The 14,918-nt window shown below is 47.8% G+C and overlaps 1 protein-coding gene across 4 annotated transcripts in view; it reads left to right on the top strand.

The window, feature by feature from the left end:
* Positions 1-13,869, top strand: part of kdm6a (lysine (K)-specific demethylase 6A) — a 28,659-nt gene extending 14,790 nt beyond the window's left edge. For 3 of the 4 annotated variants that reach the window (XM_026295057.2, XM_026295059.1, XM_026295060.2), the window contains 21 exons: positions 2,348-2,441; positions 4,061-4,187; positions 5,070-5,168; positions 5,443-5,662; positions 6,057-6,197; positions 7,144-7,236; positions 7,325-7,402; positions 7,789-7,896; positions 8,015-8,401; positions 8,532-9,415; positions 9,721-9,850; positions 9,954-10,059; positions 10,591-10,796; positions 11,104-11,156; positions 11,240-11,314; positions 11,401-11,549; positions 11,634-11,748; positions 11,835-12,022; positions 12,147-12,288; positions 12,376-12,502; positions 12,596-13,869. In XM_026295057.2, the coding sequence (XP_026150842.1) occupies positions 2,348-2,441; positions 4,061-4,187; positions 5,070-5,168; positions 5,443-5,662; positions 6,057-6,197; positions 7,144-7,236; positions 7,325-7,402; positions 7,789-7,896; positions 8,015-8,401; positions 8,532-9,415; positions 9,721-9,850; positions 9,954-10,059; positions 10,591-10,796; positions 11,104-11,156; positions 11,240-11,314; positions 11,401-11,549; positions 11,634-11,748; positions 11,835-12,022; positions 12,147-12,288; positions 12,376-12,502; positions 12,596-12,823 (3,750 nt within the window). In that variant the 3' untranslated portion in view covers positions 12,824-13,869. The remainder of the gene's footprint in view (positions 1-2,347; positions 2,442-4,060; positions 4,188-5,069; positions 5,169-5,442; positions 5,663-6,056; positions 6,198-7,143; positions 7,237-7,324; positions 7,403-7,788; positions 7,897-8,014; positions 8,402-8,531; positions 9,416-9,720; positions 9,851-9,953; positions 10,060-10,590; positions 10,797-11,103; positions 11,157-11,239; positions 11,315-11,400; positions 11,550-11,633; positions 11,749-11,834; positions 12,023-12,146; positions 12,289-12,375; positions 12,503-12,595) is intronic. The other variant, XM_026295058.2, reaches the window with a different exon arrangement.
* Positions 13,870-14,918: the final 1,049 nt, after the last annotated feature.

The raw sequence follows: 14,918 nt of genomic DNA, 5'->3' as shown, positions 1-14,918 counted from the left end.
AAATATGGTGTAATATTGTTGAAGTAGTGCAGCTTTTCTACTTTGCTTTTGAGGTTTTTGCACATTTCTGTTTCTCTGAAAAGGGTTCACACTATTTCTTTTTTCTTTTGGCACTGGTACTCTGAGCAAAAGGCTTTTTTAGGCTGTTAGTTCTCATGGCACCTTAAAAATACTCCTGTGTTTAAAGATTTGAGGAAGCAAAAGAAGCTGGGAATCACTGAGCGATAAATTATGTCTGTTTGAATCTTATGTTTACATGCTGTCATGCAGCAACGTTGACACAGTCACTGTTTGAACTGAAGTCACTTTGGCACACAGGTTGATGAGTTCACTCCTGCCTGAATTAGGATGAATCTGTTCTTTGAATTGATGTACAAATTGAGATATACAGGAGGATGTTCTTTTAAGGAATACAGGAGGTTTGTTGGTGTTTATTGTTGTGGTTTATTTTGGAAATCGACCCACATTTTCTGCTGCTTCTGGATTTTTTAATTATTTTTAATGACACAGAGAGATCAGAGCTGTGTTAGTGTGATTATACTGCCACACATTAAAGTCACCTGCTTTATTCTTGGGTTTCTCTTGTTAAATTGATGATGTGTGATGTTTATGTTTGTGCCTGGACCCTGGATCAGTATCAGCAGTGTTATGGTGGCACATATGAGCCAGTGTTAGTAGAATTAAAGTGCGTTTTCCTTTAATTTCCTGATTCTTTATGTTGATTTAACTTTTCTGCTGCTGCCGTTGTGCAGTGTTTTAACATTTACCTCTATCCTGGCTTTGTCCCTTTTGGTTAAAGCGCCTGTTCAGCAAAAGTTCCATGATGCTGCTGTAAATGCAGCTACAAGGTGAAGGGTACAGGGCTACACCTGTCTTCCCTTATTAATGCATTTCCCTCATGTCCTTCCAAGGTGCAAGGAGAGAGGAATTGAGGAAACATGATTTCAGAAATGAGATGTCATCTGATGTGTCTAATCACTAACTGAGCTTCACTAAAGGGGTGTGATGGTCTTTATACCAGGGGAGCCCAATCCATGGTCCTCCAGGGCCACTGTCCTGCTTGTTTCCCAACTATCCCTGCCCTACCCACTGCTGGTTACCTGGATCAGGTGTGTTCAGCCAATCAGAAGCTGGGAGATACCACTTAACTTCTCTCACTTCCACCCTCACCTGAGATGGTATCTTCCAGATTCCAAGGCCTGAACACACCTGGCACAGGTAATCAGCAGTGGGTAGGGCAGGGATAGTTGGAAAACAAGCAGGTTAGTGGCCCTTGAGGACCAGGATTGGGCACCCCTGCTATAAAGACCCCTGTTGTGTCCTCACTCATGGCTCCTCCATGGGAATAGGAATAGGATGTACCCCAAACTAAATAAAGTTTACTGACTTAATCTCTAACATTAACATCAACATTTTATGCTTGATCTGTCTTCATGCTGTCATGTGTTCGTTGTCTGGTCCAGGTCTGGCTTGATGGCAGTCATTAGTCTAAGCAGGAAGGAACTACTAAGAGCCTGTCTCAGTAGCCCCAGGTGTCTGTGTTTACCCTGAGGTGTCATTATTGTGTGCAGACAGGAAGAGACCTGGGGGCTTAACAAACTAACCCTGAGCGTTGAGTTGGGCGACACTGAGAGACGAAACTCTGTTTTTGCTGATCGGAGTCTGGTCAATCAGCTCACAGACCTGAGTCTGAGAGTCTGTGTGATAATGCTCATGATGCAGCAACACTGAAAGAGCCTGAGTGGGGGGAAAAGGCCAATAAGTTTACACTGTCATATTTTATTCAGCGTAATCCACTTGTTCATTATTGATCAGACTAGAGTTTCTTTAATGGATGTAAAAATGCTGCAGTCCTGCTGTCATTTCTAATATATTTTTATTTTTCATACACACACACTCATTAATATTTGTTTTATTTTCTTAGGATGTGTATTTCTGTAGAAAGACTGTGATAAGATTCAGCCTCACACACACACACACACACACACACACACACACAGACCTCCATGTCTGGGTTCAGACTCGAGGTCAATGAGGTCGCCAAGTTAAAACAAACAGTGGGCTCACCCTCAGCTCAGGTTTCCCCAAAACACTAACACACACACCTAAATGCACACACACTTAAAGCTGCCAGACATGTTGAGTCTGGCCCGTCCTCCACACTGACCCTCCCCCGTGTGTGTGTGTGTGTTCATCTGGCTGGTCATTATGTGTGTGAGGAGGTCTGTAGAGGCTTTGTGTCTGCCAAAAAGGACCATAAAACCCTCTGACCCTGCTGTCTGGCTTAAACAACCTCTGTATCTCTCCCTCTCTCTTCGGTCTTCTCCTCCTCTCATCCCGCCTGCAGAAGAAATACAGAGCGGCGAAGGAAACGTATGAAAGTCTGCTGCAGACGGAAAATCTTCCTGCACAGGTGAAGGCGACCACACTGCAACAGCTTGGTGAGTGTCTCCTGCTCACATATACTGAAACTCATCTCCACACACAGGACACAACAGAAAGTCTCCCCAAAGTTTAGACAGTCTGCAGCGTGGACTGCTCTGTATGGCCATTATAGGTGATTATAAGTGATCACGGTTGGGATTGCATTGTGCTGTGTGTGCTGGGGATGTCTTTGGACATCACGTCGTTCAGTGAAATGTGTTCACAAAACATCACACCACGGCCTTTCTGCGGGTTTCTACCTGTTTTTCTACCAGGCTGGTTTCTTGTTTTCTCTTGTCCCCTTTCTCACGCAGATGCAAAGTTATATTGGGTGGGTGTGTTTGTTTTGTAGTGAACTGTTAAACTAATAAATATCACGCTACAGAGAGACGAGCTTCGCGCTGGTACGACTGGAGAGAATTTGATGCAAACACTTTTGAGGGTCTTTTAAGGTTTTCTGCATCATCTCTGTAAATCATTTTTTGATGGTTGCATGACAAATGTGGCAGCGTCTACTTATGCTGACCCTGTGGGTTTGAGGCAGGGGAGCGAAGACGAATCCTAGAGTGAATTTAGTTCTTTTTATCTGTCTGGGGATGGATATTTGAATCGCGTAAATCAACTCAACTCTGAATCCATTACACGACTTTACTGGAAGAGCAGAACGCCGGGCCAAGACTTAACAGACCACACAAGCTGCTGATGGGAAGTAGCTGCTGCGTCTGCCTCGGGTGAATCTGTAGTTCTGGGCATGTGTTGTGTTATACCCCTGCTCTGACTGGACAGTCGTTCTTCTGCTCTGTGTCCTGGTACCTTGTTTAAGACGTGTGAGGACTGGGACACACCGATGTTACATTTTCCCTCCTTTTAGATTAAAACTCCTTCGACTTTCTGCTGGAATCAGGATGATCTGATTGGCCTAAAGCTGAAAAGGTTGGAGTAAAAGTGTAGTTGTGATAGGGCTCATTAACCAGTCAGTTTATGACTGTACACTGTAGTTTCTACAATGAAGTTCAGATTAAAACGAAACCTGATCATTGTGGTGGAAAACCTCCCCATGAGCTGATGTTGGAGGACGAGCCTCGAGGTGATGGATGGCAGTGGTGCCAGTTGTAGCTGTGAAGCGATGAAACAACAGAGCTGCTGTTTGCTTCCTGAGGGGAAGAGGCCTTTTGTCTCGACTGTGAGACGACTTAATATTTCTGAATATGTTTTTAATATTTCTTGGCATGTACAGGAAGAGTGAAGTGGCATGTGAGTGTTTAGGATGAGTCTAGGATGTCAGGATGTGCATAACATAGAAGTGGAGCAGCACAGAACTGGAGCTTTATTGTGTGATATTCTGAAGAGTGATTGTTTTTGCATTAACTTGGAAGTTTGATTTGTCTTATGGTGTGAATGTGCAGCTAACCTGTAGCTGTAAGGTTAACATGGACGTGTGCTCAGATGACGGTCTGACCCAGCTTTGAAAACCAGAGAGGTTTGTAAAAGCTGGTTTGGGTGAGGCTTTTGAGCTCTTGACTGTTTTGTATGATTCTGCTGTTAACTTTGCATGTCATAGCTGCTTTAGAGCCAGAGCTCAGGCTGCTGGTTTGTTATAAGGGTCTTAGCTGACTCTCCTGTCCTGCTCTTCCAGGCTGGATGCATCACACAGTGGAGCAGCTGGGGGATAAAGCCACCAAGGACAGCTATGCCATCCAGTGTCTGCAGAAGTCTTTAGAAGCAGACCCAAACTCTGGCCAGTCCTGGTATTTTCTTGGCAGGTGAGTGTGTGTTTTTTTTACAGAGTTGGACTGTGACCTTTGAGAGCCTGGACTGTTTCCTGGCTCCTGACTGTTTGTTTAACCTCATAGCCAGTGGGCTGGGATCATAATCCTGGCTACATGAGCTTTTTGTTGGTAGTAATTAATGCTGTGGGGGGGGCCCCACCCATGGAGGCCCATGTCACACCAGGTTTTCAGGTGGGGTCAAGCACCTGTCATCTTCGCAAAACATCACTTTTAACTTTGGCTTCTGTTTTGCTGCCTGCCATTTCACAAATGAACCACAATGAACTGAAATCATTTAGAAATTCTCACTGTTGTTCTTCCTTGAAAGTCCTCACATGGGAGAACAAGAAACCTTAGAAACGGCACCAACCTTCAGTCACACCAAACGAACAGCGAGCTCTTTTGTTGTGTTACCGACACGGTGTATGGCTCTAGTTCAATCGGCTGAATTTTTGTGTTAATACTGGAATTTATTTTGATATAAGTGCCAGTAGTGGTAGATCATATCATCAGTCAGACATGTTCAAGATGCAGAACCCAGAGGGCTGACGTGAACAAATCTTCTCTGGTGATGAGGAGCATCAGCTTTAGTTTGTGCACAGGATCCAGTTAAAACCTTCAGCTGCAGCCATCACAGTATGAAGTGCACAGTAATGAACGCTGGAGTAGAATTGTTTGTTAATGTGAGCTTTCTAAACAGCCTGACATGAGGAATTGGAGCTAATCAGACTGAATGAAACATTGTCCCAGCTGGAACCCAAATATTTCCAATACCAGACATTGTTGGCAAAGGTAGAAAGGACGTTTTTCTGCTGTACTTGAAGCGTGTCAGCAGGTGTGTTATTATTGTCTTCCTGTCCGTCTCCCCTCCTCCAGGTGTTACTCCAGTATTGGGAAGGTGCAGGATGCCTTCATCTCTTACCGTCAGTCCATTGACAAGTCGGAGGCCAGTGCTGACACCTGGTGCTCCATAGGGTAAGGACACAACCTGCAGTCCGTCCTTACACTGGGTGGCTAACATCAAGTAGCTAAGTAGCTGGTGTATCACAGCTGATGTGTTGCAGACTGGCTCACACAGCAGCTGCAGTGGGACAGGAGAGATAACAGGGCAGCAGACATGATCTATAGATAGATGCATGAAGGGTGGGTTGTGTTCTCTGGGGGTTACTGAGCTGGGATGGCTCAGAGAGATAAGGACTTAGATCCTGGAGGGTGGCAAGAGAATCATCTCCGCTGTTCTTCGCCCCAGGGTGCTGTACCAGCAGCAGAACCAGCCTATGGACGCACTGCAGGCCTATATCTGCGCTGTTCAACTGGACCACAGCCACGCCGCCGCCTGGATGGACCTCGGCACCCTCTACGAGTCCTGTGGCCAGCCGCATGACGCTATCAAGTGCTACATCAATGCTACGCGCAGCAAGGCCTGCCTCAACACTGCTGTCCTCACACAACGCATCAAGCTGCTGCAGGTAGGGCTGCATTTACACGAGCAACGTGCTCCACCTGCTCTGTTTGTTGGATGTTGTGCAGTATTTCGTTGTGCGTGCGTGCGCGTGTGTGTGTGCGTGTGTGTGTTGAGGTGTTGTGTTTGTCAGGTATTAGTGGAGCAATCGGCTTTTTAAAATGCAGATTGTGCGTCTTGTCATTGTGATTTCTGCTCACTGAGATATGAACGGTGATTCATATTAATGTGTTTCTCACGTGTAATTCTAATCATAACTTCATGGCATTGAACATTTCTCTTATTTTCTCTATATAGTTTCCTAAAACACTGCCTGTAAGTAAGCAGGAGTCTTTGTGATGCCTTTCTTGTTAAAACACAAGTGCAGCACTGAAGTTTGTGTCTTATACAATTTCTCCTAGGCTCAGTTGTGTAACCTACAGCCAGGTAGTCTGCAGAATAAGAGTAAAATGCTCCCTAGTATTGAGGAGGCGTGGAGCCTACCCATTCCTGCTGAGCTCACGTCCAGACAGGGGGCCTTGAACACTGCACAGGCACAGCAGGTGAGATTCAGCTTATACAAGAGACTCCAGCCTCTTGGCAACCACTTATATGATCACCACTAAAGCTGAGGACTCCCTCGGATTCTTTGTTTCTTCTGTGTCAGACGGTATTGATCTTTCCAAAATTCTGGTTTGCATCTGTGGTCAGTATGGGTGTCTGGACTGAAATCTAAAAAAAATATGTGTAGTGTTAAGGAACTGGAACGAGGCCCGTGTTACAGTACTCTAACTACTAGAGAGCAGGTGACCATCAGTGTTTTTACGAAGAGCTCATTGTGAAACTTTTAGCCTTAATGCAGATATGCACGAACTCTGTGCAGCCAGTCATTGCTGCATACTTGGCAACCTGCGTGTTAAATGGATCCAGCATATTTAGATATAAGTGCATGTGTTTATGCCATGTATTTGACTCTTGTATCTTTTTTTTTAAATGGTTAAAAGTGACACAAATGGTTTTTCCTTGTCACAACTGTGTGTGTGTGTGCACATTACGTCTCCCACCCACATCGACACCTCAGTTACATGTAGTCATTTATTTTGTCTAATCCATTTTCATGTGATCTGATCACTGATGTCTACACATGATAGTTACCTGCAATCGTGGCTGTTGTGTTAACAAAGGTTCTGCATGTCCAGCCCACCGTCCGTTACAGCAGCTAACACTGCATTAAAATTCATCTGTGATTATCACCTTCATCGACCTGTGTCCGATTGAAGTGATAACACAGACCTTATTTTAATCAGAGGATTGTCGTACATGCTGTTTTCAGATGCTGAAACTGTTGTGCATGTTAATGTGGCGTCACTCTGCAGAAAAGTCAGGATGCATGGGTGTTCTCTCTGTCTGGACCGTTACACTAGGGCTCGTTTTGAACTGCGGGGTTCTCGGAGAACCTTTGCTGATCATTAGTCTGCCGTGTCCTCACAAACTGTCTCCCCCTGCTAGGCCTGCAAGGGGGACGGAGGCCAGTCCACCAGTAATCACACAGACCCACAGGCCAGTCCCGCCAAGAGAAAACGCACTGCCAGTCCTGCGAAGGTACTGCTGGAACATGTGCATCATTTTCCTGTTGGACAAGTTAAAAAGCTGAGCAGTGGAAGTGATTCCCCTTTTCTGTTTCTGTCAGAGTGTTGCAGATTCATGGACAAACAACCCCAACCTACAGCAGGTCCCCAGCTGGTACCTAACTCCACAGAAGCTGCAGGTGGGAAAACTATCACTAACCCCAGAAACATTTTCATTTGTTATTGAAAATGTTCTTAATGCAGACCTAAGAAAACAAATTAGGAGTGTCCAGGTGCTGGAGTTTGTGTTTTTGCATCACCGTATATTACAAAGGAGCCTGTGCATGTGGCTCCTGTAGCCATAGTGTGTCTGAATGTCTAATAAAATGCATTTGAAGATATTTCTAACTTATGAGTTTCATGAGTTTCACTGGAGGTTTTGCCTCAGTCCAGGTTTGATAGGAGGAGGACATGAGAGTGACTGGCTGCAGTTTTTTAAATTACTAACTTTTAATGTGCAATGTGTATTTAAGTGTTTGCTCAGTGTTAAAGCTGCTGAATTTAAACACTGTGGTCAAATGTGCAGCATCTGGATCACTTGCGGACCAACCGGGCTAACCTCAAGCCTCCCCAGGTGCAGATGTTGGAGCAGCTGGAGAACCAGTTCTCTCTCATGCAGCAGCATCAACAGCAGGTACATGCGGTCGTACAGTTCTGGAGCTGCTGGACTTGATGGACGTGTAGGTCCAACTTACTGACGAATTCTGTGTTGTTTTGTGTTTGGGTGTGGTCTTTGTGCTCCTTTGTGTCAGATGAGGCAGCAGGCGGCAGCGGGTGGCCAGCGACGGCCCAGCCTTCCCAACGGGCCATTGGCCGAGTCCTCCCAGCACCACGCTGGCCTCTCCCGCACCTCCCCCCCCAATCACGCAGCCATCCGGCCCCCATGTGTCACCCAGCCCACAGCCAACGGATCCTGCTCTTCAAGTCCTTCAGCGGGGCTGTTGGGACACCTGGACAGAAATCCCCCCCTGGGACTGGGAGGTGGTGGCGTGAGCAACGGAAATGTGCCTTACCCACAGCAGAACTCTCTACCTCACAACTGCACAGCCACCAGTCACCCCAGCACCAGCAGCACTACTAGTAGTCCCAGTCATGCGGACGAGACATGGAGGAATCAACACCGCAACACTACGACTCAGGTACCCCGTGTTTCATCTTTCTCTGTGACGGTGACGTGTCGGCATCTGTCTTGAACTGCTGGCATGTTTTTGATGTAACATCAGGCTTGATCAGTGTGTTGTGTATAATTCAGTGTCGTCTTCTCTGCAGGGACTTCAAAAAGGTCCAGGTTCACATTCGGCAGGTCCCAATGGAGAACCCCCTTTCTCTTCCTCCTCCCCTCAGACCTCGTTCTCTTCCTCTGGCATTCTGAATCAGGTTGGACATTCCTCTGGGCCCTGCACTGCCTCTTCCTCAGCCTCCTCTTTATCCCCCACCTCTCCTCAGTCCACCCCCAACCACCTGTCCTCGCCTCCCCACTCTGCTACTACCTCAGGGGTCCACACCAAAGACACCGCGCCTTCAGGGGGCAACACTGGCAGCGGTGGTGCAGCTGCCTCTTTGCCATCAGCTTCAGAGGCCGCAGTCAGGCATTCCGCAGGGACGACCCTACCCCACAGTCCCGGTACCACCCCCGTGCAGGGACTGACTAATCACGTCCAGACACGGGTGACGGACAGCTCTGCTGGCCTGTCTGGGCCAGGCTCCCCTGCCCCCGGCGCGCTCACGTCAGACAATCCTAAGCTCTCAGCCTTGCTAAAGGGAAAAGCCAATACTACCAGTAATGACGATAACAATAACTACAGTAACCACGGTGGGCCATCCTCAGAGAAAATCAACAACATCCACCCGAGTGTGCACGGTGCTGCCAAGCCGACGTCGGAGCTCTTGGTGGCTTCCTCGCCAGTTTCAGCCACTGCAACAGCCTCTCCGTGCCCAACAGAACCTCACGCCGCCAACAGCCTGTCCTGCCTTAACAGCCCGTCCAACAGCCAGGGGCCCACACTCAACGGGAAGGGGCTGGAGGACTCTCGGAGCCCACTGAAGGTGGAGCCTTCTGCAGGAGCTCACAAACACTCTGTCCCTGCTGCTCTGGCACCCTGGTCCTCAGTTTCCATCTACCCCAGCTCCAGTGAAGTGCTCAAAGCCTGCAGGTAAGACACCTGCACAGCACCTGTTATAGCGTTAAAGCGTGTGTGTGTGTGAGAAGCTGGGGAGTCGGTGATGTGTTGAATCCTTTAATGGTGGAACCTTCTTTAACAACATTTATTTCAGTCATTTAAATGTGGTCACAGTGAAAACGTTCAGAGCTGTGTGAGAGCTGGTCATTCACCTGGGTGGGTGTTTTAGAGGCCCTAATAATCCTAATCCTAATAATCTGACCACTGAGTTCTGTGCTCTGGAGGGGGTGAGGTTTCATGGGACCAAATGAGAACATGCTGTTATCTGATAAACACAGGAACCTGGGGAAGAACGGCCTGTCGACCAGCAGCATCCTCCTGGACAAGTGTCCCCCGCCACGACCCCCTCACCCGCCCTCTCCTCCACTGCCAAAGGACAAACTCAACCCCCCCACACCCAGTATTTATGTGCGTACAGCTCACCACACCACACTGACCAAGATGTAAAGAGTTTAATGTGCTGGTGGACTCTGTCCCCTGACTGCTCCTGTGTCTCCTGTCTGACATGCAGCTAGAAAACAAGAGGGATGCCTTCTTCCCTCCTCTCCATCAGTTCTGCACCAACCCCGCCAACCCAGTCACTGTCATCAGAGGACTGGCTGGATCGCTCAAACTGGGTAAGAGGCTAAAAACTGGTTTTTGCTTTGCTGAAGTGCATCAGTCAGTTTCTCTGTTTCGAGTGCTGCAGCTCTGTGTGCATGGCCGACAGGATGTTTGTCCTCCCCAGCCTCACGTGGCTCCGTGGGTGTGTCTGTAATCAGGGAGGGAGTGTGTTCTGTGGAGGGATTTGACATGCATGACAACAGCACCACCTGCATGTGGAAAGAGCTACTGCAGGTGTTTGCTGTAGAGAAAACAGGTCGACTTTGCCAAGAATTTTCCAACATCTGCTCTGCTGTTAGAGTGAATGGCTGCTGTGTTATGTAACACGCTAATCTGACAAATTGTTCATGCCGATTTGTTGACTTTTGTTCTGTTAAGACAACAAACACAGCCTATAACCAGCAGCCCTGCTCCCTCTAACCTTACACTGATAGGACGGGCAAACACTCCTCAGCGTTCCACCTTTGGTCCACAGATAAAACTGTTTTGTTACCCAAATCCAGCTCTGGTTGCTTGACCCCTCTGCTCCCATCATCCCTGCACAGATCTCGGCCTGTTCTCCACCAAGACGCTGGTGGAGGCCAACCCCGACCATCTGGTGGAGGTGCGGACCCAGTTGGCTCAGCCCACTGACGAGAACTGGGACCCGAGCGGCAGCAGGAAGAGGTGGCGCTGCGAGAGCAGCCGCTCCCACACCACCATCATCAAATACGCCCAGTATCAGGCCTCGTCCTTCCAGGAGTCTCTGCGGGTCAGTGGGAGTCACAAACGATCACACACACCCGACCTGTGCAGCACTGGCTGGACCTGAACCAGTGTGTCTGACAACTGGCTCCTTGCTTGTAAATGAAAGTGGAAACACAACAGAGTTATCAGGTTTAATATAAAACGTAATCTTCAGCAATGGACACACAATGTTAAGTGTTTGATCAGACACTGAGTGAAGGATTTGCAGTAAGAGTCATGTTTGTTGACGCCGCCTCACTTTGAGATTTACTGACTAACTACCTCAGAACAGTTTGACCAAATGTTTTCACTGGTTGTGAATCTCGTGACAGGAGGAGAATGAGAAGAAGAAGGAGATGGAAGCAGAGGCAGGTTCATCAGACAGGTGAGTCGTCAGGTTTCCCAGCTCTCAGTTTGACTTTGAGCAGCGTTTCTGTGACTGACTGTTTTCCTCTGCTGCTCTGACAGTCTGATGCGGCGAAGGAAAGGGCCTTTCAAACACATCAAGTTTGGCACCAACATCGACCTCTCTGATGACAAGAAGTGAGTGACCGGTTGAATTAAACCTCGCACGTCTTCTCCTCGTTGTTGTCTTTGATCTTTGAGTGTGTGACCTTTGGCCTCCGTAGGTGGAAGCAGCAGCTTCAGGAGCTGTCCAAGCTGCCAGCTTTTGCCCGGGTGGTGTCAGCTGGGAACCTGCTCAGCCACGTAGGACACACCATCCTGGGCATGAACACCGTGCAGCTCTACATGAAGGTGCCAGGGAGCCGGACACCAGGTACACATGGACCTGAACAAGTACCGCTCCTGTCTGGGCTGCCGCTTTCCTCGCTGTTAGTGATCACGTCTTTCTTTCCTGTAGGTCATCAAGAGAACAACAACTTCTGCTCCGTCAACATCAACATCGGCCCTGGGGACTGTGAGTGGTTCGCTGTGCCTGAGCCGTACTGGGGCGTCATCAACGACTTCTGTGAAAAGTACGTCTTCAGAAGTGAGGCTGTAAATGAAAGACCTACTTAACTTACGACTTAACGTTTTCGGGTTTTTTTTCCTCCTTTAACAGGAACAACATCAACTTCCTGATGGGTTCCTGGTGGCCCAACCTGGAGGACCTGTACGAGACCAACGTGCCTGTCTATCGCTTCATCCAGCGTCCCGGAGACTTGGTGTGGCTCAACACAGGCACCATCCACTGGGTTCAGGCCGTCGGCTGGTGCAACAACATCGCGTGGAACGTGGGACCCCTCACAGGTGAGAAAGGCAAGAATCACACAATACAGACGCGGACCAAGCAGAACCTCAGGCAGGACTGATCCTCCAGGAGCCTGGAGGCTTTGTAAGCATCTAAAAGTGCAGCGTGCGTTTCTGTCCTCAGCCCGTCAGTACAAGCTGGCAGTGGAGCGCTACGAGTGGAACAAGCTGCAGAGCGTCAAATCCATCGTTCCCATGATCCACCTCTCCTGGAACATGGCCCGGAACATCAAAGTGTCGGACCATAAGCTCTTTGAGATGATCAAGTGAGATCTCGTTTTCTGATGTGAGTGTTCGCACTAGTGTGTGTTTTCACCCAGAGCTCAGTGGACGTGTGTGTTTCTGTGCGTTAGGTATTGTTTGTTGCGGACTCTGAAGCAGTGTCAGATGCAGCGGGAACTGCTGCTGGCTGCCGGGAAGGAGCTGGTGTGGCACGGGAGGACCCAGAACGAGCCGGCCCACTACTGCAGCATCTGCGAGGTAAACCCCACCTGGATCCTTTCGGCTGTGTGTGTTTAGTCGTTTAAATTACACTTGAGACTCTTCTAACACCTTCCCGTCTCCTGTGCCCAGGTGGAGGTGTTTGACCTGCTCTTTGTCACCAGCGAGAGCAACAGCAGGAAGACGTACGTGGTGCACTGCCAGGACTGTGCCCGCAGGACGAGCACTAACCTGGACAACTTTGTGGTGCTAGAGCAGTACAAGATAGAGGACCTCATGCAGGTTTATGACCAGTTCACACTTGTAAGTGTCATACACAAAACCACCAGCAGTCCCCTGACGGCTCATCGGAGAGTTTGAGGAGTTTTATCTGCAGAGCTCAGTGTGTCCTTTGTCCGTCTCTCTACAGGCCAGTCCCCTGCCTTTCTCCTCTTGATGCTAACATGTCTCACATGTCTGAGGACAGTTAGAACCACAGTGGACTTCATCAGAAACTCTCCAGAAACCTTTTTTTTTTTTTCTGATATTCAGGAAGTAAGCCGGCAGTCCTCTCACTGCGCTCTGTAGCTATCCCATAAGGCAGCTGCGTGAAAGCTGTGTGTCTATGCAACCTGCCCAGAGCGGTGTGCCTCCCCCTGGTGGACTGGAGGGGGACGGCAGCCCGTCCTGTCATCATGACCAGACTGTTCTACTGCTGGCCCAGCTGGACTTCACTAGAAAACACACACACACACACAATCCCCCAGAAAAATGATGAAATAAAGTTTTGTACATATTCTGTTTTAACTGGCGACGTCATCACACAGAGACTACTGACCTGATAGTTTTCTTTGCCATCTGTGTTCTGTTCGTGGGCTGACATGAGCGCCGTGGCATAGCTGGTGGTTTGTGTGCTAGACTCCTCCTCGGTCAGGAAAACGAGAGAAAACTGGTCTGTAATGTGAAAAGTTGAGTGACACATTTTATTTTGTTTTGTTTTTTTTCCCCTCTTTGCTTTTTTTGATCAGTTTGATTTTGCTGGAACCTTTTGATGAGTGTTTGGTTACTTTTGGGTGTGGGGGAGTCGAATCATTTGCAGACAAACAACAGCCAAGTCGCAGAGAAAAGGGTTGCACATAGACAAAAGAGTGAACTTTAATTTGTGTTTTGTATTCTGATGTAAATTGACACTATTTATAAATGCATATTTATTGCTTGAAGATATTTGTTGATGGAATGCTGTAATTTTTTTCCAGAGTACCTGCCATTAAATTTGCAGGAGCCTTGTGATTTTAAGCACAGCTCCTCTTACGTTTTCTATATAAATAAAACTGCTTAGTAAGCGTTGTACAGAGACCATACCTTGAGATGGGTTTATTGTTTGAAGGATGTTTTATGCGTCAATAAACAGAAACTGTCTTTATTTACATCTGCAGCTTTGCTGTACTTATTTTTCTGGTTCATGTTGAGGCTGCAGGTTCCATGTTATTTTCATAAAGTTGACCCAGAGGCCATTTCAGGTTCTTTATCAATACAGCAGCACCATAACAATCCAATAATGTACATACAATGTTCAGAAGCCTGTTTACTTCAGTACTGATGAACGGATTTAGGGTAAACGGAGGGTCACTGTACCGACGACCCGGTCACACTGGTGATGACCTGAAGCTGGAGATGAGACAGGAGCAGGTCTGACGTTGAACTGCTCTGTTTTCATATGAAAAGCTGAGTCACTGTTTTTCAACCTGGCTCTAATTGAAAATATGTTTTTAAATTTTATAATCCAGTCTATTATAGAAAGAATCTAAGTACCAGCTGCTGCAAACCCTCAGAGTCCATGCACAGGCCAGGGCTTAATCATTTAATGCTAAAAGGTTGTTTTCTTTCGTTTCTTAAGTTTGTCTCAGTTCAACCCTCACATGTCCACATGTAATCAGTCCTGCTGTGTGTGCACATCCTCAACACGTCACTTCCGTCTGTGGGACAGAATCTACAGTCCCTGCAAAACTTTATCTGTGTGAGAGAATCTCCTGAAGTGTGGAACCAGAGTGTTTTCAGTCAATCAGCTGTCACTGTCCACATCTGCTGTAGAAAAACATGTTTACACGTTTTTATTTCGCGCCTCTCCGCCGGATGCCCCGCCCACCCTTCCTGACCTTTTCTTCACCTGACTATGTCACGTGCCTTTAACGAACTGGGCACACCTGGTACTTCCCAATGGAAATGGGGAAAAAGGTTCTGTTGACAGAAAAAAAACATTATCTTAAATGGATTTTAAACGTGTTTCCAGGTCAACCAGGACTCGGGACTCGACTGATGTCCCTGCAGGAGGTTGTCTGGGCCCATGTCCAAGCAGGATCAGGTAGGCCTCTTTCCTCTGCTCTGTAAGGATGGTTTGTCCCCACAGACGTGTGTCTGAGTTCAGGTCTGCTGATGCTCTGATGTGTCCCGGGTCTGGCCCTGAACAGCCTGTGTT

This window comes from Mastacembelus armatus, chromosome 21 (assembly GCF_900324485.2).
Source record: "Mastacembelus armatus chromosome 21, fMasArm1.2, whole genome shotgun sequence".
In the NCBI taxonomy this organism is placed as follows: Eukaryota; Metazoa; Chordata; class Actinopteri; order Synbranchiformes; family Mastacembelidae; genus Mastacembelus; species Mastacembelus armatus.
This window is presented reverse-complemented; position numbering and strand designations above follow the sequence as displayed.